The sequence below is a fragment of the Ambystoma mexicanum genome, chromosome 14 (genome assembly GCF_040938575.1).
Source record: "Ambystoma mexicanum isolate Mex_15411 chromosome 14, UKY_AmexF1_1, whole genome shotgun sequence".
NCBI classification, from domain to species: Eukaryota; Metazoa; Chordata; class Amphibia; order Caudata; family Ambystomatidae; genus Ambystoma; species Ambystoma mexicanum.
The window spans coordinates 480,323,449-480,343,653 of record NC_090940.1 but is presented as its reverse complement, the minus strand read 5'-3'; the positions used below and the strand labels follow the sequence as shown (position 1 = coordinate 480,343,653).

The 20,205-nt window shown below is 48.1% G+C and overlaps 1 protein-coding gene across 5 annotated transcripts in view; it reads right to left on the bottom strand.

Moving 5' to 3' along the window:
* PAPOLA (poly(A) polymerase alpha) overlaps nt 1-20,205 on the bottom strand; it is a 1,157,717-nt gene that overhangs the window by 978,595 nt on the left and 158,917 nt on the right. For all 5 annotated transcript variants that reach the window (XM_069637718.1, XM_069637721.1, XM_069637720.1 and 2 more), the window contains one exon: nt 2,665-2,737. In XM_069637718.1, the coding sequence (XP_069493819.1) occupies nt 2,665-2,737 (73 nt within the window). The remainder of the gene's footprint in view (nt 1-2,664; nt 2,738-20,205) is intronic.

Below are 20,205 nucleotides of genomic sequence, written 5' to 3'. Positions count from 1 at the left end.
TTAAGGGGGGGGCTGAGGGGCACCCTAAACCTCTGGGGAATTTTCTAAAGTAAGGGGGGTGGGCCCTCTCCCGCCACACCAAATGCAAGGGGGGGGGGCATCTGAATCAACCCTCCCTGCTGGCGGATAAGAGGGGGGGCATCTCATGCAGCCCTCCCTGGGGTCAGATGCCCCTTCCTAGGAGCAGATAACTTCCCCCAGGGAAGGCTGCATAACAACCCCCAGTCCATTTTGGGGGGGGGGCATCCCTTTCCATAAAAACAATTTCCTGGTGGTCTAGTGGGGGGGGGGCACTCTCCCCAAAACCAATGACTTTTTCCCGTAACCTGCAGGCCCCATCCTTTGAGGGTCTGCCCACACTTTCCTGGTGGCCTCCCTCTGCCCCAATTTGATGGGGGGCCACCTCATGTACTCCTGCCTGGGGGCAGAAATCTACATTTCCCCTTGGGGTGAGGTGGAGAGGGCCACCCAACCCCACACAAATCTTTGTTTTTTGTTTGTTTTTTTTCTCCAATTTGCCCCCTTCCATGGGGGCAGATCAGCCATCTGCCCCCAGGGTTATCCATATACATGCTTTGTGGGGTGGGGGCAGAGGGCTGCTTACAGTAAGCAGCCCCCCCCACTTTCAAAACAAATCCCTGGTGTTCTAGTGGGCAATGCTGGGCATGGATCGACCGATCTGCGCCCGATACGCGCCCAGCAATGCTTTCACAAAAGGTGTCGTATACAGGAGAAACTCCCCTTTCCATTGACACCTCCCTCAATCTCCGGCTTGAAATACAGCCGGAGATCGAGGGAGAGGAAGAAGGGCACTCACCTTCTCTTTCACCGCAGCAGCCCGAAATGGCTGCCGCAGTGAAATTACTTTCACGTCGGTGTGCATTACGCACTCAGACGTGAAACTGAAGGTAATCCAGCCCCCGGGCAGTGAGGAGGAACCTCCCCCTCACATAACCCGGGGTTTGGATCACACAAAACAGGACAAGCTATCTCCTCCTTGGCAACCTGGAGGTAATCCCAAGCCCAAGGTCGAGATACCTCGTCCTTGGCACTTAAGGGGTTAACAAAAACATGTCAATATTTATAACTGAAACCTTGAGAGTGTAAATGTTACTTGTATGGACTGATTTCATCTGTACAGCTCACATGTACGCCTTTTGAGATAAGCCTGGCTGCACAGCCAAACTACCAACGTGTGTAGTACAGACCTATACCAACATGTGTAGTACAGAACTATACCAAAAGGTGGGTTACCTAATACCAAGCAGGTAAGTGTTGTGTAGTGTAGTCTCACACAGTGTGACTGCACCAATTCTTACCCAACAGCTGGATCCTTGAGAAGACATTTAGTTGGTCTCACTTGTCCAAGGACTGAAGCACAGAATAGTCTCTTCGGAGATCAAGCATAGGAGCAGGAGTTCACTGGGGCATTCACTGGAGAGGTGCTGGGCCACTACAGAAGTCGTCCTTCGGTCATTAGGCTGAGACACAAACAGGCTCGGTAGCACGCAAATGCAGCCGCAAGTACATGACCTTATAAGGACTTTCCTGACCAAGAAGGCCCAACTACTACATGGATAAACTATCGAAAATCTTGTGGCATGGCCATTTTAGGGCACTATCCCCATTTAGTAGCCACACACAGTAAACCCGAATATGCACACCAAAAATAATGCTAAAACAGTAAAATACACTATTGCCACCATCTTGCTTAAAGCAGATATAAAACCAGAAATCCCAAGTGTAAAAAGAATCCCACTGCACTGTAAGGTGCTGTGTGCAATGTAAAAATACAAGAATTTAAAAGGGAAACAGTTTCCCAGAATTGATAGGACAGGATCAACAGAAAAAATAATGGGGTTCCATAGTAAACTATGGAGGGAATGTTGCAAAAAGTTAATCTTTCATAACAATACTAACACATGGTAATGCAGATGGCCTTTTTTGAAGGTTAAACCTACTAGACCTGGACAACCATCCCTTTGAGTGCTACTCCTACCCCCCTCCCCCCCCTCCTCCTCCTCCTTCCACAGCTGAGGGTTTGGGTGAGAGGGTGTTAAGGGGCGCGTTAGTTTAATGTCCCAAACAAACAAGTGAGAGCTGCTAAGCTGTATCCATAGCAGATTGTTTCACCAGCCTCTCCTCAGTGACCCCATTCTCAAAGGACTGGTGATGAAACCTAAGCTCTTGGGGAATGGCAACTCCCAGGACAAATTGCTCCAAAGAGGTCTATAGACCTTTCTCCAAGTAGATGACCATCTTTCGCGCTGACTGTGCCGCTCACTGACTGGTGGCAGGCCCAACTCAATTAAACTACAATTTACAACAGTACCCCACCCCCCCCCCAAAGTTCCCCCCTCCTAGGAGTGCAGCTTTGACTACGTCACAGATATCCCTGGTACAGTCTGGCATCTAAGGAAAAGCCCTGGAAATTAGGTGTGCGTTTGTTTTTCTGTGCCCCACACAGAACTGAAGGAAATCTTTGTAAAACTAGCTCCAATGGAACTACAGGAAACATGCATGATTGTTGATTTCAGGTCACAGATAGACTATTGTCAAATTATCTGTGTATACAAATATTTACGGAATTATACAAACACTGGTTTCAATCAAGAATGCATGTCCCCAATCAAATAGAAAGCAATAGAATTAAAAGAAACTCACCCTTGGGTCCCATACAGGCAAATTTAGATTGCATTCTTCTGGCTGTTTCAATAGTACTGGATTTGGCCATTCCCTATAAAAACAAGTAAAAAAGTAGATGCAATAAACTCATAGCTATAAATGAGACCTTTCCTAAGCCTCAGTTACACAACAGGAACAATAGTTCTGCAGCTTAAGGACTGATAAATATTCCAATTATAATGATCTTGAAATCTTTTGAATAGATCAAGACATATCTAGTAGGGGGGAGACGGGTGGGGGGGGGGGTAGTGTACCAAATATAACCTATTTAGTATTCAACCTAAGCACATTATAAAGCCAAAGGTAATATTAAATCAATCAAGTTCCAAAGTTGAAAAAACAATTTATAAAAAAAAAATAGAGCATAGTTTGAAAGTGCATCAGATCACATTTTAGGACACCACCATAGTTATGGTGAACATGGGAACTCGGAGGTTAGCCAAAACCAAATCAAGGTAACCATCGAGAGTGGTCAAGGCTTAGTCGCAGGAGAAAGTGAGTGGGGTCAGGGGTCCAAAAGGAGTCCACACAGTGAAACACACAATTCAATTTACACAGGAGGTTCTTCGAAATGCAGTTAAGCAGGTAAGGTAAGTAGTGATGCAGTAGAATGAAGTCGATTCACAGGAATTATACCCTAACTTTATAAATCAAATACCTATGATGTATGGGGCCTTGTGTCTAAAAGTCACAAAGCTTCTTCTTAGGAAAAGGGGCAGATGTGGGAAGAGTTGTGTTGGTGAAATGCTCCAGAAGATATTCAAAGTTACAGGTAGGTAACATTATACCGTTACTCTTCCAGATACAGGCTTATAGATTATATGGGGAAGGTGGGGGGTAGAAGGGGCTGGAAGAGGAGGGCACTGGAGGTAGGTTTTCCCCACCATTGGTTCCAGTTAGCGGTGCCCAGGAGCTGTGGGTGCAAGGATTCTTCCAGTCAGATCTGTTGGGAAAGCTCACTCTTTAGGCAACTTGCTCTCCATATTCTATGGACCACTAAGCTGTTTACAATTAGTTTTTAACCTGTCCTGACATTTTTTACAGGGAAGTGAAGCATTTAGATTCACTCCTCTGGCCTTTTGCAACTACTTCTCCCTTTTTCAAAACTTATAAGAGTACACACAGCATCTTACAATGCAGTCCAGTGGGGATACTTTTGAATCACCCTAGTCTTTTACACTTGGGATTTGTGGTTACTTTTATATGTGCCATAAAGAAAAGCTGGTGGTAGCAATAACCTTTTTACAATTTTTGCAGTATTTTTAGCATGTACATTCACGTTTACCGAGATTGGCTACTAAGCGTGGCTAGAGCCCTATGGCCATGCCATGAGATTGTCACCTGTTCTTTGGCTTTCTTCTCACAGTGGTCCCCAATTGGCTCAATGCTGGCTCTTTGAATGGAGCAGATTCTTAACATTGGTGGGCTTGGACTTCTTTCCAGCCCGGATTTAGCATAAGGACTCCTGCAGTAATTTCTTCAGATCAGTGTAGGAGCCAAGTATCCTGTGTAGAAGAACAGCCGACTTAAGATCCTCAGACTACTTCCGAAGAGGGCCAGCATCCCCCTTCCTGCATTCTGCCCAGTGAAGCCCTGATTGACTATCTGATCTGCAAAGGCCCCAAGTGGTGCTTTGATCCTTAGACTGGTGGGACCAACCAGTCTCTATGCATTCCAGAGGATCCGGCCGTCCTGAGACATCGGAAGTGTCCATGGACCACAAGTTGTCCTGGCCAGCTCCCCAGTGGGCTACCTCGCTAGAAAAGTCACAGCTCTGCATTTGCAGCCAGAACTTTAGTGGTCACCAGCTAGTGGTATAAATCACCTTCAACTGACTTTCAGCCACCCAGCTTCAAGGGATCCTGTCCTGGAAGGACTTCTACAACCACGATTGGAAGGACACCTCCCATTGTCTGTGTGTGATGGCCATCGCTGGACTGATTTTCTTTACTATGGACTGGTGGACAGATGCATAGAACGCCAACCTAGTTTAGTGACGGACAACTCGGGGAGCTGTAGCCAAACCAGTTCAAGGTAGCAAGGCAAGTGGTCAAAGCCTAGCCTCAGGAGGGGTGAGCCTGGCAAAGATTCCTCAATGAGTAAACTGTGAAAAGTAAAAGACCACACTTAGACAATCAGTTATAAAAATATGTATTTATTTATGAGCATCTAATACTAGGAAAAATGACTATTGGCAGGTAATATGACTTGGAAGGATAGCTCACAGGCAACGTGCTCGCCTTGGAAGCAAGACTACATGGAGCAATGCAGGTTTGTTCCCCGGGTCTGCGCTCAGAAACCACTGGGTATTAAGCACGTTATAAATAACCTATTAAACAGAATAACCTCAGCCCTTTAAGATGAGTAGCAATTACCCTGGAGATGGATGGGGATGCAGACGTTACTCAAACATCAATAATCAAAACTACTCAGGTAGTTGGCAAAAGGATAACTTCTTGTTTTAGACAATTGAAAAGGAGCACAACGAACATCAACAAATTCGCTCGATCCTCTTACTCGACGAGTTTCATAAAAAAACAGCTTATATTATCAAAAACATATCATTGACCTATGTCACTACCAACGTGATCCTAGGTGGCAAAGTACACAAACCTAATCGCAACTGTGATATGCTCTTAGTGAACATCTAAGTATGTTCTATACTAGTATGGGATAGTGAGTTAAAGTGATAGGTTTCTTATCAGGTGAGGCAACTAAGCCCTCCCTTCAAAATGGCCACTATGACGTCACTAAATAAACAACATCCTATTGGCTACACAACTATAGGACCCTTAATTAGGCTGTCCTCTACAATTGGTTGGCACTCTAACCTTTGTCAATTTTCAACCCATGTCTAGCAGCACGCAGATTGGACCTCCAGGTGCTGGTGAGCTCATCTTAACCCCAGCTTCCCACCAATTAGCATAACAATTTATCATCACCTCCGTGGTCAACGTAGTCCATTAGTCTTTGAAGCTCAGCCTTGAATTTGTTCTGTACTGTGCAGAATCGGGGGGAGTGAAGGCACGCTTTGCCCTCATGCGTAGGTGTGAGCATCATGCTCGTCCAACTTCATCCTTCCACGTAACTGAAGACAATGATTTTGAGCCCCCACTGTCTTTAAAATACAATTTTTTAATAGACTTCTGATGTCTTCCTTGTTTGTTTCTTTTGAACAGGAGTTTTGTTCTTTCCCACAATTTGTATCCAATGCTAGTTAACTTCAGCCTGATAAGACCCTGGCTTCATGGCTCATCGAGCCTCGCCTTTGAGATTCACTTAATTCATGTGTTTTCTTACTCCGACACACTGAGACGAGGCCTTTCTTTTAGTACAACTCTGCCTATAACACTTAGTGGAATCATCCATCTTTTACTCTTTATGCATATATGCATATATTGGTGAATGCCGCAATCTATTCACTAAAAAGCTAGCCTCAAGAATACTTGGTCTGCTTGCGTTTCTTTTGCATCCGTACACGTGTTAACTGACTTGATAACTTCATCCATTTTATGGCATAAGCTTCTTCACCTTGATCCCAAGAGGTCACTCATCCTTGATGCCTTATAAAATATCTGCATTCTCTAGTCTCTACATCGTTTCTAGGCACATCAGCTCAGCTGTGTGACATCATCAGTCTTGACCATTCATTTGCTCTGCTTCTTCTGGGATTTAATTCAAACAGCCATCATATTTTCTTTTATGCAAGTACGGTTTTCTCAATGGGAACCTTGCCTCCAGGATTCGCCTAGGCATCAGTATTTTCACTGGTACCGCTCGGTTTACGCATCCGGACTCCCAACATATAGGCAATATGGGCGAGGTGGTAGAGGTACTTGGCTCCCCCTCTACACTAACATCATATCAATATCGCATGACTAAATGAAAGCTATAAAATATACAATCACTGGAGTAGGGCAAAATGCATAAATCCCAGCAAAATAGGATAGTGTCAGTATGCAGGATTGGGGCGCTGGTGAGCCCAGCGAAGATGGCTGCAAGCCTTTGAGATTGTTAGGGAGAATTCTCACAAATGTGCCAACTCCTCTACCTAAGAGAGCCCCAGCACTTTTTTTTGTTAAACTTATTTTTATTGTTCACAGTATTAACATATTACATTGTACCAACTTTACTCCGCAAAAGTCGCCCCCCTCCCTTACCCGCCCCCCTCCAGAAGAGTTCTCTTTATTTCAATTGTTCTCGGGACTGACTATGAGGTGAATATGTCCGTTATTCTAATGTTGTGTGGACACCATTGTTCCATATAGTCAGATTGTAGATATTCTATAACCCCCGCGACCCCTCCATTTATTCATGAAGGAGTCCTTTGATCCATGTAAATTGTGCGTGATCCTTTCCATGGTCATTTGTGACCAGACCTTTTGGGTCTTGCTTCTTCCAGTTCTGTACGATTGTTGCCCAAGCCACTATGACCAAGCCCATGAAACTTCTCCATTGCGCCTTGGTATACCTCTTGGCTTGTTGCTCTTTCAATCCGCAAAGCCATACTTTCTCCCCTAGTTGATCCGCTTCTGGAAACATCTTTTTCATTTCCGAAATCAATTCTGTCCAGAAGCCTTTGACCCCTTGACAGTCCCACCAGATATGCCTCCACGTGCCAGTTGTCTGAGCAGCCTCTCCGGCAGCGGTCAGCCGTTTTCGGGTACATGTTGAGCCTCTCGGGTGTGAAATGCCATTGGGTGACTATTTTCTATCCACATTTCCCCGGTCTGGGCTGCTCGTGTTAGTTTAGGGATGTCTGCCCACAACGCCTGCCACTGTTGGTTTGTGATTTCTTCCCCCAGTGTTCTTTCCCATTTTTTCATGTAGGCCCATTTTAGTTCCTCATCCTGTGTATTGATGAAATTGTAGAGTGTAGAGACTAGCTTCTTGTCCCCTGAGTTGGTAAGGAGGTACTTTTCAAATGTGGTCAGTTCCCTGGACGCCGCTTGCGCTATTTCTGGCATTCTTAACCAGTGTCTGAGCTTTTCTTATTTGTACCTGTCCGCCATTGTGAAATTCCACATGGATTTGCATTCTGAAAATATTACTTCATTGTCCTGGAAGATTTCCCCCATTTCCTATTTTTCTGCACCCTGCCTCTTCCCATTTCTCGAAGACCCCGTGCTCTAGACCTGGTGGGAATTGAGGGTTCCTGCATATGGGTGTGAATGGGGCAGTTACCGCCGTGGTCATGTTGCCATTCCACGTTTGTTCGTCCCAGGCATTCGATGTGGCTTTCATGATCTCACTAATTCAGAGGTTTGAGTGTCTATGTTGCTTGAGTTTCCATGAGACGTCTTCCAGTGGGGTTCTAGCGACCGCCCTGTCCTGGGTCACCCAGATCGTTTGTTGGTCATCCCCCAGCCATTCTTTCAGGACCCGTAGCTGCGCCGCATGACAATAGTTTTTGAAATGTGGGAGTGATAGTCCACCCTCTCTGACGTGGGGGCTTCCTGTTACAAATAAACAATGAGACAGCCAGCGCCTTAAAGAAGGAGTTAGGGATTGTTATTGGGAGGGCGTGAAAGTAGTACAACAGCTTGGGGAGAGTGTTCATTTTCACCGATCGGATTCTCCCCCACCAGGAAATGTTTAGCGGGCACCATCTTTCCAGGTCTTTTTTCACTCTGGCAAGTAATGGGGGGGTAGTTCCGTTTGTATAGTGCGTCCACCCTGTGCGTGAGGTTTATACCCAAATATTTTATCCCCTCTTCCGCTATTTTTAGGCCTATTGATCCCACCTACTTTTCCAGTGTTTCTCTGTTCCCCGCTAAGTGAAGAATTTCCGTTTTTTTCCCATTGATTTTCCGGCCCGAGATGTCCCCAAATGCCTCTCCTACTTGTAAGGTATATGGCAATGTTTTCGCCGGGTCCTCTAACGCTAAAAGCATATCGTCTGCATAGGCGATCACCTTATGTTGTCTGCCTGCCATCTCAATCCCCTTAATTTGGATAGATTCCCTTATTTTGATTAGTAGCGGCTCCAGAAAGATGGTATACAGGAGGGGGGAAGCGGGCATCCCTGTTTTGTTCCCCTAGTGATCCTTACCCTCTCTGTGACTTCCCCATTGACCGCTATTCTTATCGAAGGGGAGATATACTTGGCTTTGACCATGTATATGTATTGGTTCCCGAATACCACATGTTCCAGGGTTTTAAAGAGTATGGACCATTCCACCCGGTCAAAAGCCTTTTCGGCATCTAGTGATGATAGCATTGCTGGGGCGTGTGTAAAGTTTATTTTTTCTAATAGATGTATTAGCCTTCTAAGATGGTCGTGGGGTTGCCTGCCCGGGATGAAGTCTGATTGATTGGGGTTTATTAGGGAGGGTAGTAGCGGGGAAAGCCTAGCCGCCAGAATTCTCATATAGAGCTTAAGAGTCCAGATTTATCAATGCAATGGGTCGATATGAACCTGGGAGGGAGGGGTCCTTACCCGGTTTATGGAACACCAGTACCTTTGCCTCATTCATGGATGGGGTTACATTCCCTTTTTCTTTGAAGGTGTTTAACAATCTTGTGAGACTTGGGGTTAGGATGTCCGCATATTTTTATATAAAAAGGGGGCCGTGAAGCCATCCGGGCCTGGTGCTTTGTTATATGGAAGATCATCTATTGCCTTCTTCACTTCATTTTCCGTTATCTGGGTATCTAGTGCTAATTTGGAGTCTTCTGGTATTTTTGGGATGGGGGAGTGACTGCAGGAATCTATCTTGGTCTTCCTCATCTGGGTGCCCTGTTGCGTATAATTTTTGATAGAATACCTTAAATGTTTCCCCTATATCTTTGGTGCGTGTTAGCGTCTCTCCTTGTGAGTTTTTGATGTTTAGAATGGTCATGGATTTTTGCTTCGATGAGAGTCGTATTGCTAGATATCCATCTGCCTTGTTGGCTTTGATGTAGAATCTTTGCTTGAGGTAAAGGAGGGATTTCTCTGCCTTTTTGTTACGGAGGAGTTCCAATTGCCCCTGCGTGTGTCTCATTGCCTTCTTTAGGTTCCTGGTGGGGTGGGTCAATAGCTCTTCTCGAATCTGTTAGTTTCTTTTCCAGTTCTCATTCCCATCCGTGCCGTTGTTTGTCCCTAGTGGCTTTCAGAGCTATCATATGTCCCCGGGTTACTGTCTTGAACGCCTCCCATACTGTTCCCAGTGGGACGTCACCTGTGTCATTGTGCTCGAAGAACTCTGATATGTTGTTTCTTATAGCCTCTCCCATCACCGGGTCCGATAGCAGATCCTGCGGCAGCTTCCAATGCCAGAGGCCTCCCTCTTTCCCTGGGGTCGATAAATCTAGCCAGAGCGGTGCATGATCCGATGCGATGGGACCTAGTTCCATTCCTTGAACCTTACCCAGAACCCCGACCGAGACCCGAAAATCTATTCTCGACATCGTATTCTGTACGTGCAAGTAGTACGTGTTGCCCTTGTTTTGACCCTTATGCTCCCTCCATGAGTCGCATAGTGCCATACTATCCATCTTTATTTTGAGATGGTTGGATGGGGCACCCTGGTTATGGGGTCCCCCTGCGCTCCTGTCTGAGGGTGCCATTCCATGTTAAAATCACCCCCTATTATCTCTCCTTTCGCGAACCCCTCCAATCTCCCCATAGTATCCTGCAGGAAACCATCTTGGCCCATGTTTGGCGCATATATTGATGCCAAAGTAAGCTTGGTATTGTGTAGCTTAATGTTGGCGAATGCAAATCTCTCATCCTTGTCTGCTTGTCTACCAGAGTTGCATCCATTCCCCCCTTTAATGCTATCATTACCCCAGCTCTTTTCCCCGCAGCATTTGATTGTACCAGTACATTGTACCCTCTAAGACATACTTTCCCCCTATCCAGGGCTCTAATGTGCGTTTCCTGGAGCAGGAGCAAGTCAGCCTTCTCCCTCCTGAGCATATTCTACTTTTTTCCTTTTCACAGGGGAGTTCAGGCCCCTTACATTTAGAGTTAAGATTCTGATCCTCCCCATGTCTACCGGCCCATATTGGCTGCCCTTTGAGCCAGAGTGCTGTGGTCCCAACTCTCTTCCGGAATTGCCCCCCTCCTCCACCCGCCCAAACTCCCTACCTGCCACCCCAACAATGAACCAACTTTGATCCCCGAGGAGGGCCCGGGTACCTATGGTACCTATCATTCCCCGCCCTCTGTAGGCTCGAGACTAATTTTGCGGGGGATCTTAAACCCTGCATCTTCCTCAGACCTTAGTGTGTGTCCGTTCCTGATCCACAGCCAGGCCGCTGGAAGCAGTCGTTTGATTCCCTTCATTGGGTACCCCTCCTGGTTCCATGGATGGGGATTGGGCCCTTTCATAGTCCTGCTAAGTAGATTCTAAGTAGATCTATTCCGCCAATGCCGACTTGATGTTCCCCCTTCCATTCCGTTTCTTTTTCTGCCGTGCCACTTCCCACCCTCTCGGCCTCTTTTGCTGATCCCCTTTGCCTTATTGCCCCCGTTTGTTGCCTCCTCTGCTGGTATGTCCATGATGTGAAGCCCCTCTTCCCAGGTGGTTACTCCTTTGCTTTCCTTCCCACTCGAACAGCAGGCCGAATGGGAAGGTCCATTTGTACTCTTTCGTGACCAACTCCCTGATCAGTGGAGCCATTTCTCTCCTCTTTATAAGTGTCACTGCTGCCAGGTCTTGGTATAGCTGAATGTCCACTCTGTTCATCCTTATTTGATCCAACTGCCTCGCTCTCCTTAAGATATGTTCTTTCTGCGGGTACGAGGAGAGAGCTGCCAGCACGTCTCTGGGTCTTTCCCCTGGTGCGCCAGTGCGTTTTGGGCCCACTGTGTATATGGTCTATCCCTATGGTATCCACTTCGTGTGCTTCAATGATGTCCCTGAACACTTCCTAAACCGCTTTAAGTTCCTTGTCTAAAAACGGTCTCTGGCATATTTTTAATGCGAATATTCGATCTGCGGGATCCGATTCTAGATCTTCACACAGGATTTCTAGATTGTGGGTTAAACGCACAAGTGTTCTTGAGTTGCGCTGTTCTGTAGTGCCTCGTCTTCCGCATTTTGCACTATTTTTTCTAGGGTGTCTGTCCTTCCTTCTAAATTGGCTATATCCAGTTTAATGTCTTGGACTGCCTGCTTCATGTCATTCCCTATTGTGGCGAACTAGTCCTGTACTGTAGACATGAATTTGTCCTGCAGCTCCACGAACCAGGCGTGCATATCGTCCTTTGACGGGGGTTGGTTGCCAGAGTTGGTATGGATATTGTAGGGTCTTCCTGCGTTCTTCCCCTGGTAGTCACTGGATATCTGACACCCACATTTGTAGTATGATTAAGACTTGTTTGGCAGGCTGTGGGTTCGGTTGAGAACCCCCCCCCTTTTCCCTTCACCTTGGACATAGCCCCCCCCTTGTTGTAGCTGTGCCGCGGCTTTTCCAAGTTTCTTCCACTCCTTTATGGGGCAAGTGAGTAGCGCTTTTGTTGGTGGTGCCGCTGCTGACCACCTACTGAATTGTTAAGGTAGCCCGTTTGGCGGTCAGCCTTTTCGGGTTTTATGCTTTTAGTCCTATGGTGGGCTATGATCCTTCCCTCTTAATTGGGGCCCTGGGTATGGATGTCTCACTGCTGGACGTTGGTCCTGGGGCAGAGTTTGTCCAGTCCTTACCCTCCGGTCCTCACTACCCCTCTGCTGATTATTTCTGTGCGTGGGGTGTGGAGGGGGGGGGTGTCTTCTCCCCCTCCCCCCCGTTGGCTCTGGTCCTGCCAAGCCTTATTTATTTGCACAGCGGGGTGTGAGGGTGTCTCCCCCCCCATTGGCTCTGGGAGAAGGAGGGGGCAGGGGAGCCTCTCACCTGTGGGTCCGCTGAGCCTGTCTCAGCCGCTGGAGTCCCCGCGCTTCGGGGCCGATGCGTGTGGCCCTCCTCCTGCGCTGCTTCTCTGCAGTGTACCCAGCTCAGTCCGCGTCGTCTGAGCAGGAATGGTGTTCCTCCGCCCTTGCGTGCTGTCCTCCGTCCACAGTTCCTTTCCGTTGGAGGCGCCGCAGTGCTGGGATCCCCACCTCGGGTTCCCTGCAGCCTCCGCCTGCAACCTCCTCAATGCTGGTCCTGCTTCTCCGAGTGGGGGAGGGGGTGACATCTCCCAGCACGTACACGCTGCTTCTTGTGCCCGGAAACAGGCCCCCTCGCTGCCGTTCCCCGCTGACCCACCGAAGTGCCTGCTGCTTCTATATCCGGCGGGCCGTGTCGACTGCTACTGCGGTCCCCGACGCGGCCTCTCTCTTCACTAGGGCCACATGGGATGTGTTGCTGCTCCGGTGGGGGAGGGGTGTTCCGCTCTTGCTGCCTCGCTTTCGTTCGCTCATCTGGGGCAATTTCCCTTTAAGACCATGTCCAGTGCCTCTGAACATGGTTGCCTTCGAGTTTTCGGGGCCGGTACCCTCAGGGTCGATGCTTAATGTGATGCTTCAGTACGGCCCGCCAGAAGCGAGACACACACGTCTCCCTGTGCCGGCGGCCATCTTGGAATCTTCGACCCCCAGCACTTTTGCTGGACTCTAGGACTTGTTCAATTTTTTCCTGGACAGAGCGAGACCTTTTTCCCCCACTCTCTCATGTATATTACTGTGGTTTAAACTCTAGGTTTCCTTTTGGTTTTGGAGTACGAGAAACTCCATTGACATCTTTTTACATTGTGACACATAGCACCTTCAGTGCAGTGGCACAGGGAAGACTTTCAGATTTCCCCAAGGTATAAATACCTTCTCTTGGATAAACTACTGTTTCCAAGAGCAGTAAAGTGAAATTGACTTTACTTACATTTGTAACTTTCTAGACCCAGCACACACTATCCTACAATAGGGTGCTGGAGGGGTTACTTAGTATCCCCTTTGTCTAGCTTCTCATGTAACAATTTTATGTTACCCTTTCAACAATGAAGAGCTGGTGGCAGTGGTTGACTTTTAACTACCATTATGCGTCTTTACTGCGCGCTGTTTCGCAGTAAAGCACCCATGGGTGCCCATTTTATCAAAATAGCCACAGTCTTTTTTCACCATTTCTTGCTGGAAAGGTCCTTCTTGAGATTTACTCTGCGCGCCAAACCAGGTTTGGTCCCGTTTGTTTTGTCTTTGGTTGTATTCACAAGTAAACCTGCCTCTGGCTCCAGTATGTCTGGCAGTAAGCGAGGGATATGCCCGAAACTCCCTGTGCTTAATCCCCTTGGTTACAGTAATGCACCCAAAGGTGATCGGCCATCTGGCTGTCCGGTAATGACAGCCACCCTGCTGTGTGATTGACAGCTAGGCTGGAATGAATGGGAGAAACCTGCATAAAAAGCAAGGCTTTTTGGCTTGGAAGGCAGAGTCGACCACTGGACGAAGGAATCCGAAGAATAACTGGGAAAGATGCCTGCTGCAACTCCTGGACCGTTGGTTTGCCCAGTGAAGCCCTGCTGTTGTGCTGAAGATCTGAATTCACCTCGACTAGAGAAACCCTGCAAAAACAACGTCTCCCCTTGAGCTGGTGGGAGCAATCAACTCCAAAGTGAACTTGTTTGGAAATCCTCTCGAAGCTGCCTGTACTTCACTGCTGCTGCTGCTGGAACCGAAGTGCCAGGGAGAGGAACACCAAATTGAGTGAACCGCTTTTATGTCGGACCCGAGCGCCAAGAAGATCCTCTGGACTTCCGTGAAGCAGGACTGGCCAAGCCTGAACCACTGCTAAAGAGTGCTGGACTCCAGAAGCAAGCAGAGTCAGAAGTGGTATCTAAGAACCGCTGTGTTGCTATTTGCAGTCAGACGCGAGGAGCTGAAATGCCACTGAATTAAAGTTTGCCCTTTGCTATCGCCTACCGTCCCGTTGTGTTGCAGGAGTCCCCAGAAGTAATTCCTCTTGTCCCCACGACCTAGTCACAGGAATAGCATCTGCAGAGCCACACAGGAACAGAAGCCAGCTGGAACCATTTCTATTAACCAAAGCTCCTGTAAAGTCTATGAGAAATTACCTCATGTCATGTAGCCTTAATAGTTCTCAGTTGAGACTGGTCTTGGTTGCTTGCCATCTTCTACCCCTCAAAAGACTCAGCTTCTGGCCCTATCTTGATTCTACTTTTTCTACAAAGACTTCTAAAACACTGTACAAGACTTACTTACCTGCAAGAAGTGCTTCAGCTCACCTAGACTTTTTGCCCAATTGACATTGGCTGGCCAAGCTCCTTGAACGACTCTTCTCCACTCTGATTGTGTGTATGTACCTTCCTTCCAGGAAAGGGTCATCTTACTTTGGATTATGGGGTTCAAAAGTACTTACCTGCTTAAGAAGAATTGTGTGATCTCTGATCTTGTTAAAAAATCTCTTTACTTTGACACCCATCTCAGTATTGCACTAAATGTACCAGTGATATATTAATGACCACAGTGTCCTAGCTATTTAAGTTACCTGAGGGTGTAGGAAGTGTCTGGGTGCCATCCCAAATGGGTACTTGCTGATTTAGAGAAACTAAGTGTATTTTAGAGTGTATTTGTGCGTTACTATTATATTGCCCCCTTCTGAAGAAGACTTATTCAAACTGACTTAAATTAATTGTTTAATCAACAAACCTTGAGTGTAAGTGTTTATTTGGATACTAGTCACTGAATCTGTGTAACCTCCGTACTGCTCACATTGACCCCTCTTGAGAGGAGCCTGGCTGCTCAGCCACACTACCAACCTGTGTAGTACAGACTTATACCAAAGGTTGGGTTCCTATTGCCAGGCGGTCAAGGTTGTTGTAGTGCACCCAAAGGGTACTGCACCAAATCTTGTCTAACTGAGCTCCTTGACACTCCACAAATCCGGATGCAATCCTGATATTTCCTTATCTTGCACCACAATCCAAGCAGGTGCATTCGATGTGGAAACACCTTTGACATACCCCTGTGGAATCTTGGAACTGTAGCCTCTGAACTGAGGGCATGCAGTGAGGCGGAAAGAGCAGTCCAGGCGTGCGCCGACTGGGCAAGAAGACACGCACAGGCAACAAGTCACCCTGTGAGAGCCACACAGTGAGACGTGTAGGTTGAGCTGCCCTTAGCTGCGACCTAGCAGACAACGGAGGACGGTCGAACTGGCAGTCCCTATGTGCCTGGAACTGAATAGTGTGACAAGCGGTCAGCCCCAGCGGTGAATGCACCAGAGGGTACCACAAGCACGTGGTGAGTGGCAGCCGGCATCCACTTGCAATGGTAACATTTCCATGGTGCGAACACTGCACCGTGACTGTGCCTGCATGGATTATCGCAGCCTGCAGGTGCAGCAGCGAGCACAGGGTGTGCAGAAGAGGAGCAGGGGCACTGTTGGGCCCAAAACAGACAATACTTGGCGGATTACAGGAGGTGCGCTCATCAGAACCACCAACGCCCCGAGAGGATTCTGCGTGGAACTGGAGACCTCCCATGGAAGCGGTGGGGGAGATGAAGGGGGTAAAACCTGCAGAGCGCAGTTCGCTGATGGCGCCTCACACCTAGGATTAGAGATGCCCTGCTGATGCTCGTATTCAAATAGGGCACGTGATATTACGGCTCACTTGGACATGCTGGAAGGCTATTGGGAGGGTAGGGGGAGGGTACGCTTCACCTCATGCGCCCTGGTGCACACAGGCATGTGTGTTCCAGGAGGCCTGACTGGCTACTCAGGATTGTGGTGGTGAGGGGCTGGCATGCTCATTAACATTGGAGCTGTGCTGACTGTGCAAGGCGACAGCTGGTACTATCTAAGGTGGGGAGAGAAGTGGGAGTCAGTGCTAGCCGGATGTGTGGGCCTGCAGGGGAACACAGGTGGTCATACTCCGTTCTGCTTTACCTGGCACTGTTTGGTACAACATTACAGCCGAAACAGAGTTGACATTTTTGCCTTCGTGCACGGGTGGCTGTCTGGGATTGTACGGCAATTACACCTGTTAGAGGGGCTCTTTAACTTGGAAGGACTGAATACCCTATGGTGCGTAGCACTCCATGGCATGGGGGTGGCCACATAACAGTATGTTGAGGGGCAATCGTACTGTGTCAGGTGCGCCACAGTACGGTGAAACAGGAGAGTGCAGAGAGATGAGGTTGAACAGTCTGGGCACATAGAGGATTGGAATCGGAAATGTGGATGAATTCACCTGCGATGTACAGGCAAATACAGAAGACGCACCGAGAATTGACTGAAGAGCCAGGCCAATAATTGCTGGGTGGTTTTCGCCTGTAGCGCCCCTATTTCCTTGAGGGGAGGGGACACCGCGACTAGTGATTTAACATGTGTACCGACATAGCAGTGATACATATGATATTTATAAAGCACTTAATACTCAGGTTTCTAAGCGCTGACCCAGGGATCGAACCTGAGGTGCTCCGTGTCGTTTTGCTTCCAAGGCAAGCAGGTTGTCCCTGAGCTATCCTCTGGAGTTGAGAGTGAGCGCGGCCGCCCCCCCCCCCCCCCCAACACCACCCAAGACGAGGTGCGACACTGATCCCTGTGGGGGTTCAGTGTGGAATATACCTAGACGCCAGAGAAGTGGCACGATGTTTAAAATCGCACAAAGCCGGAAAGCAGCAATCAAAAATACATACTGCCACCCTTGCACAAGTGTAGAATAATAAAGTAATGGAGGACTCACCCAAGGGACCCTCTCAGCCCAACCCCCACGATCCGAACGTTCCAGTCAATATCAAAGCTATGTTTGACCAACTATAAGGAACAAGTTACTTACCTGTAACTGTTCTCCAGAATGGGAATGGCACGGATTCACATGCTCATGAATATTCTCAGTCAGGCCGGAAATCCTCGGGGAAAAAAAAAAAAAAAAAACTTTCACTTTAGTTTATAAACTTTCTTTCTCCTATAAACCAATCACTGAGCTCTGGGTCATACTGCCCCCAGCACATGACTGGCCTTTCCCCAGGCCCCTCCTCGAGCAGCAATCTTCAGAATTGGTAGCACATAAAGTGGCAGTATGACCAAGATGAGCCGCAGAGGGGCAGGCGGGAGGGTTTGCATGGGAATCCATGCCAGACCCATGCTGGAGAACAGTTCCAGGTAAGTAACTTGTTCCTTCTCTAGCATAGGGTCTGGCATTGATTCACATGCTCATGAATAAAGAATACATAGCAGTACATACATACACACACAACCATGGGAGGTGGCAAGGCTCAGACTTATCAGAAGCAATTACTCTTACTGTTGGGGAGAATTTTCAGAAATGTGCCAATTCCTCTCCACCTTCGAGATCCCCAGCAACTTTGGTGGATTTTGAGTACTTTAATTTTTAACCTGGAGAGAGTGAGACCCTTTCTCCCCCCCCCCCACTCATGAATTTTAAATGTGATTTGCACACTATGTTACTTTTGGTTATTGAGTCTGACAAATTGCATAGGCATAATCTTTTACATGGAGTCACACAGCACCTTCAGTGCAGTGACACAGGGAAGTCTTTGACATTTCCCCAAGGTTTAAATACCTTCTCTTGGATAAACTACTGTTTCCAAGAGCGGTGACGTGAAATTGACTTTACTTACACTTAACTTTCTAGACCCAGCACACTCTTACAATAAAGGTGCTGGAGGGGTTACTCACTATCCCCTTTGTCTATAATCTCATGTAACAATTTTATGTTACCCTTTCCTCAATTAATAGCTGGTGGCAGTGGTTTACCTTTAAATACCGTGGTGTGCTTTTACCGCGGCCTGCGGTCGCGGCTGCCATAAAGCAACCAAGGGTACAATTTTTGTCAAAATGGCCCCAGACTTCTTTTTGCGATTTCTTTGTGGAAAGGTTATTCTTGAGATTTAATCTGCGCGCCAAACCAGGTTTGGTCCCTTTGTTTGTTTGGTCTTTGGCGGGATTCACGGGTTAAAACCACCTCTGGCTCCAGGACATCTGGCGGGGCAGGACGCGAGGGAGGTGCCCGAAACTCTGTGTGCTTAGTCTCCGAAGAGACAGGAATGTACTCCTAAGTGATTGGCCAGCTGGCTGTCTGGCAAGGACATCCACCCTGCTGGGTGACTGACAGCTAGGCTGGAATGAATGGGAGCAACCTGCATAAAAGGCGAGGCTTTTTGGCTTGGAAGGCAGAGTCAACCACTGGATGAAGGAATCTGAAGAACATGAAAGAGACTTGCTGCAACTCCTGGACTGTTGGTTTGCCTGGTGAAGCCCTGCTGCTGTGCTGAAGCTCCGAATTCGCCTTGGCTAGAGAAGCCCTGCAAGGACGACTTCTCCCCTTGAGTTGGTGGGACCAATCAACTGCAAAGTAAGCGACCTGGACATCCTCTTGGAGCTGGTTGAAATTCCACTGCAGTTGCTGCTGGAACCGAATTACCAGGGAGAGGAACACCAGATGGTGTGCGTTGCTTTTAAGTTGTCCAAGAGCTCCAGGAAGATCCTGCGGACTCCCTGGAAGCAGGACTGACCGAGCCTGAGCCGCCTCAACAGAGTGCTGGACCCCAGATGTTAGGGAGAATTCTCGGTTTAGTCTGAATTTCCTAACCTAGTGAGTCCCCCAGCAGCTTTGCTGGATTTTTGGGGTTTATTTTTTTCTCCTGTCAAGAGTGAAACTTTTACCCTCACTCTTGGACATGATTTGAGTGTGTTTCTTTGACTCTAGATGCGTTTAATGGGCTATGGGGTATTTTACTCCATAGGGCTTCATGTGTTTTTGTGATGTGTTACACAGCACCCTCAGTGCAGTAACACATGGGTGTCATAGTGACTCCCCAGTATAGACTCCATACCCTGGGACTGACTACTGTCTCCCAGGGCCTGTAAAGTCACCATTGACTTTCTAGACCCAGCACAAATGCGCCCAAGATCACACAGTTACACTAGGCTTAAAAAGTCTTGCAGAGAGTTCGAAAAGTGTTTAGAGAGGCTCAGAAAAGTTTAGCCAGGGTGTCCCAGGTTAACCCAGGTTCGAAAGCCGGGGGGCTAAATCTACCCCGTACAGTCGGTGGCAAGGGAAGCCAGGCGGGACACGGTACCTTAAGTGGGAAGGATCCTCCAGCGGGGGCAGTTGTTCCTGGCAGCGGGTGCAAGTCTCGTCATCGTCCAGGGGAAGAGAAGATCTCGACTTGGAGGAAAGATGAAGGTCGTTGCACTGCCAGGGAAGAAACCAGCCGCGGAGTTTTCCGGTTAAAGGTATTACCCTTTAATTCGCGGTAAAACGTGGTATCCCGGTTGCCGGGGTGCTTGGCACAGGCAAGGCGGCCACGAGATACGTCGGGAAGGCGAAAAAGACGGTGAAACTGGTTATCCCCACCAGTCAAAGGAAGAAGACTTTCCGGCGGGAGATCTCCTCGGTCGTTGGGAAAAGTGGTGAGACGTCCAGCAGGGCTCCACCGGTGGTGTCGTCGTGGCAGGTCGGCTCAGCTTCTCCCTCGTCGGATTCTTAGGTCCTGTGGCGACTTCTAAAGTTCCAGTCCTCAAAGCCCTGCTTTTATGCAGAAAACCCCCATTCACTCAGCCTAGCTGTCACTCAAACATGCTAAGTGGTGAGCCGGCCGGCTCACCACTTGGGCCAATCAGGAAGGAGTGCGACTT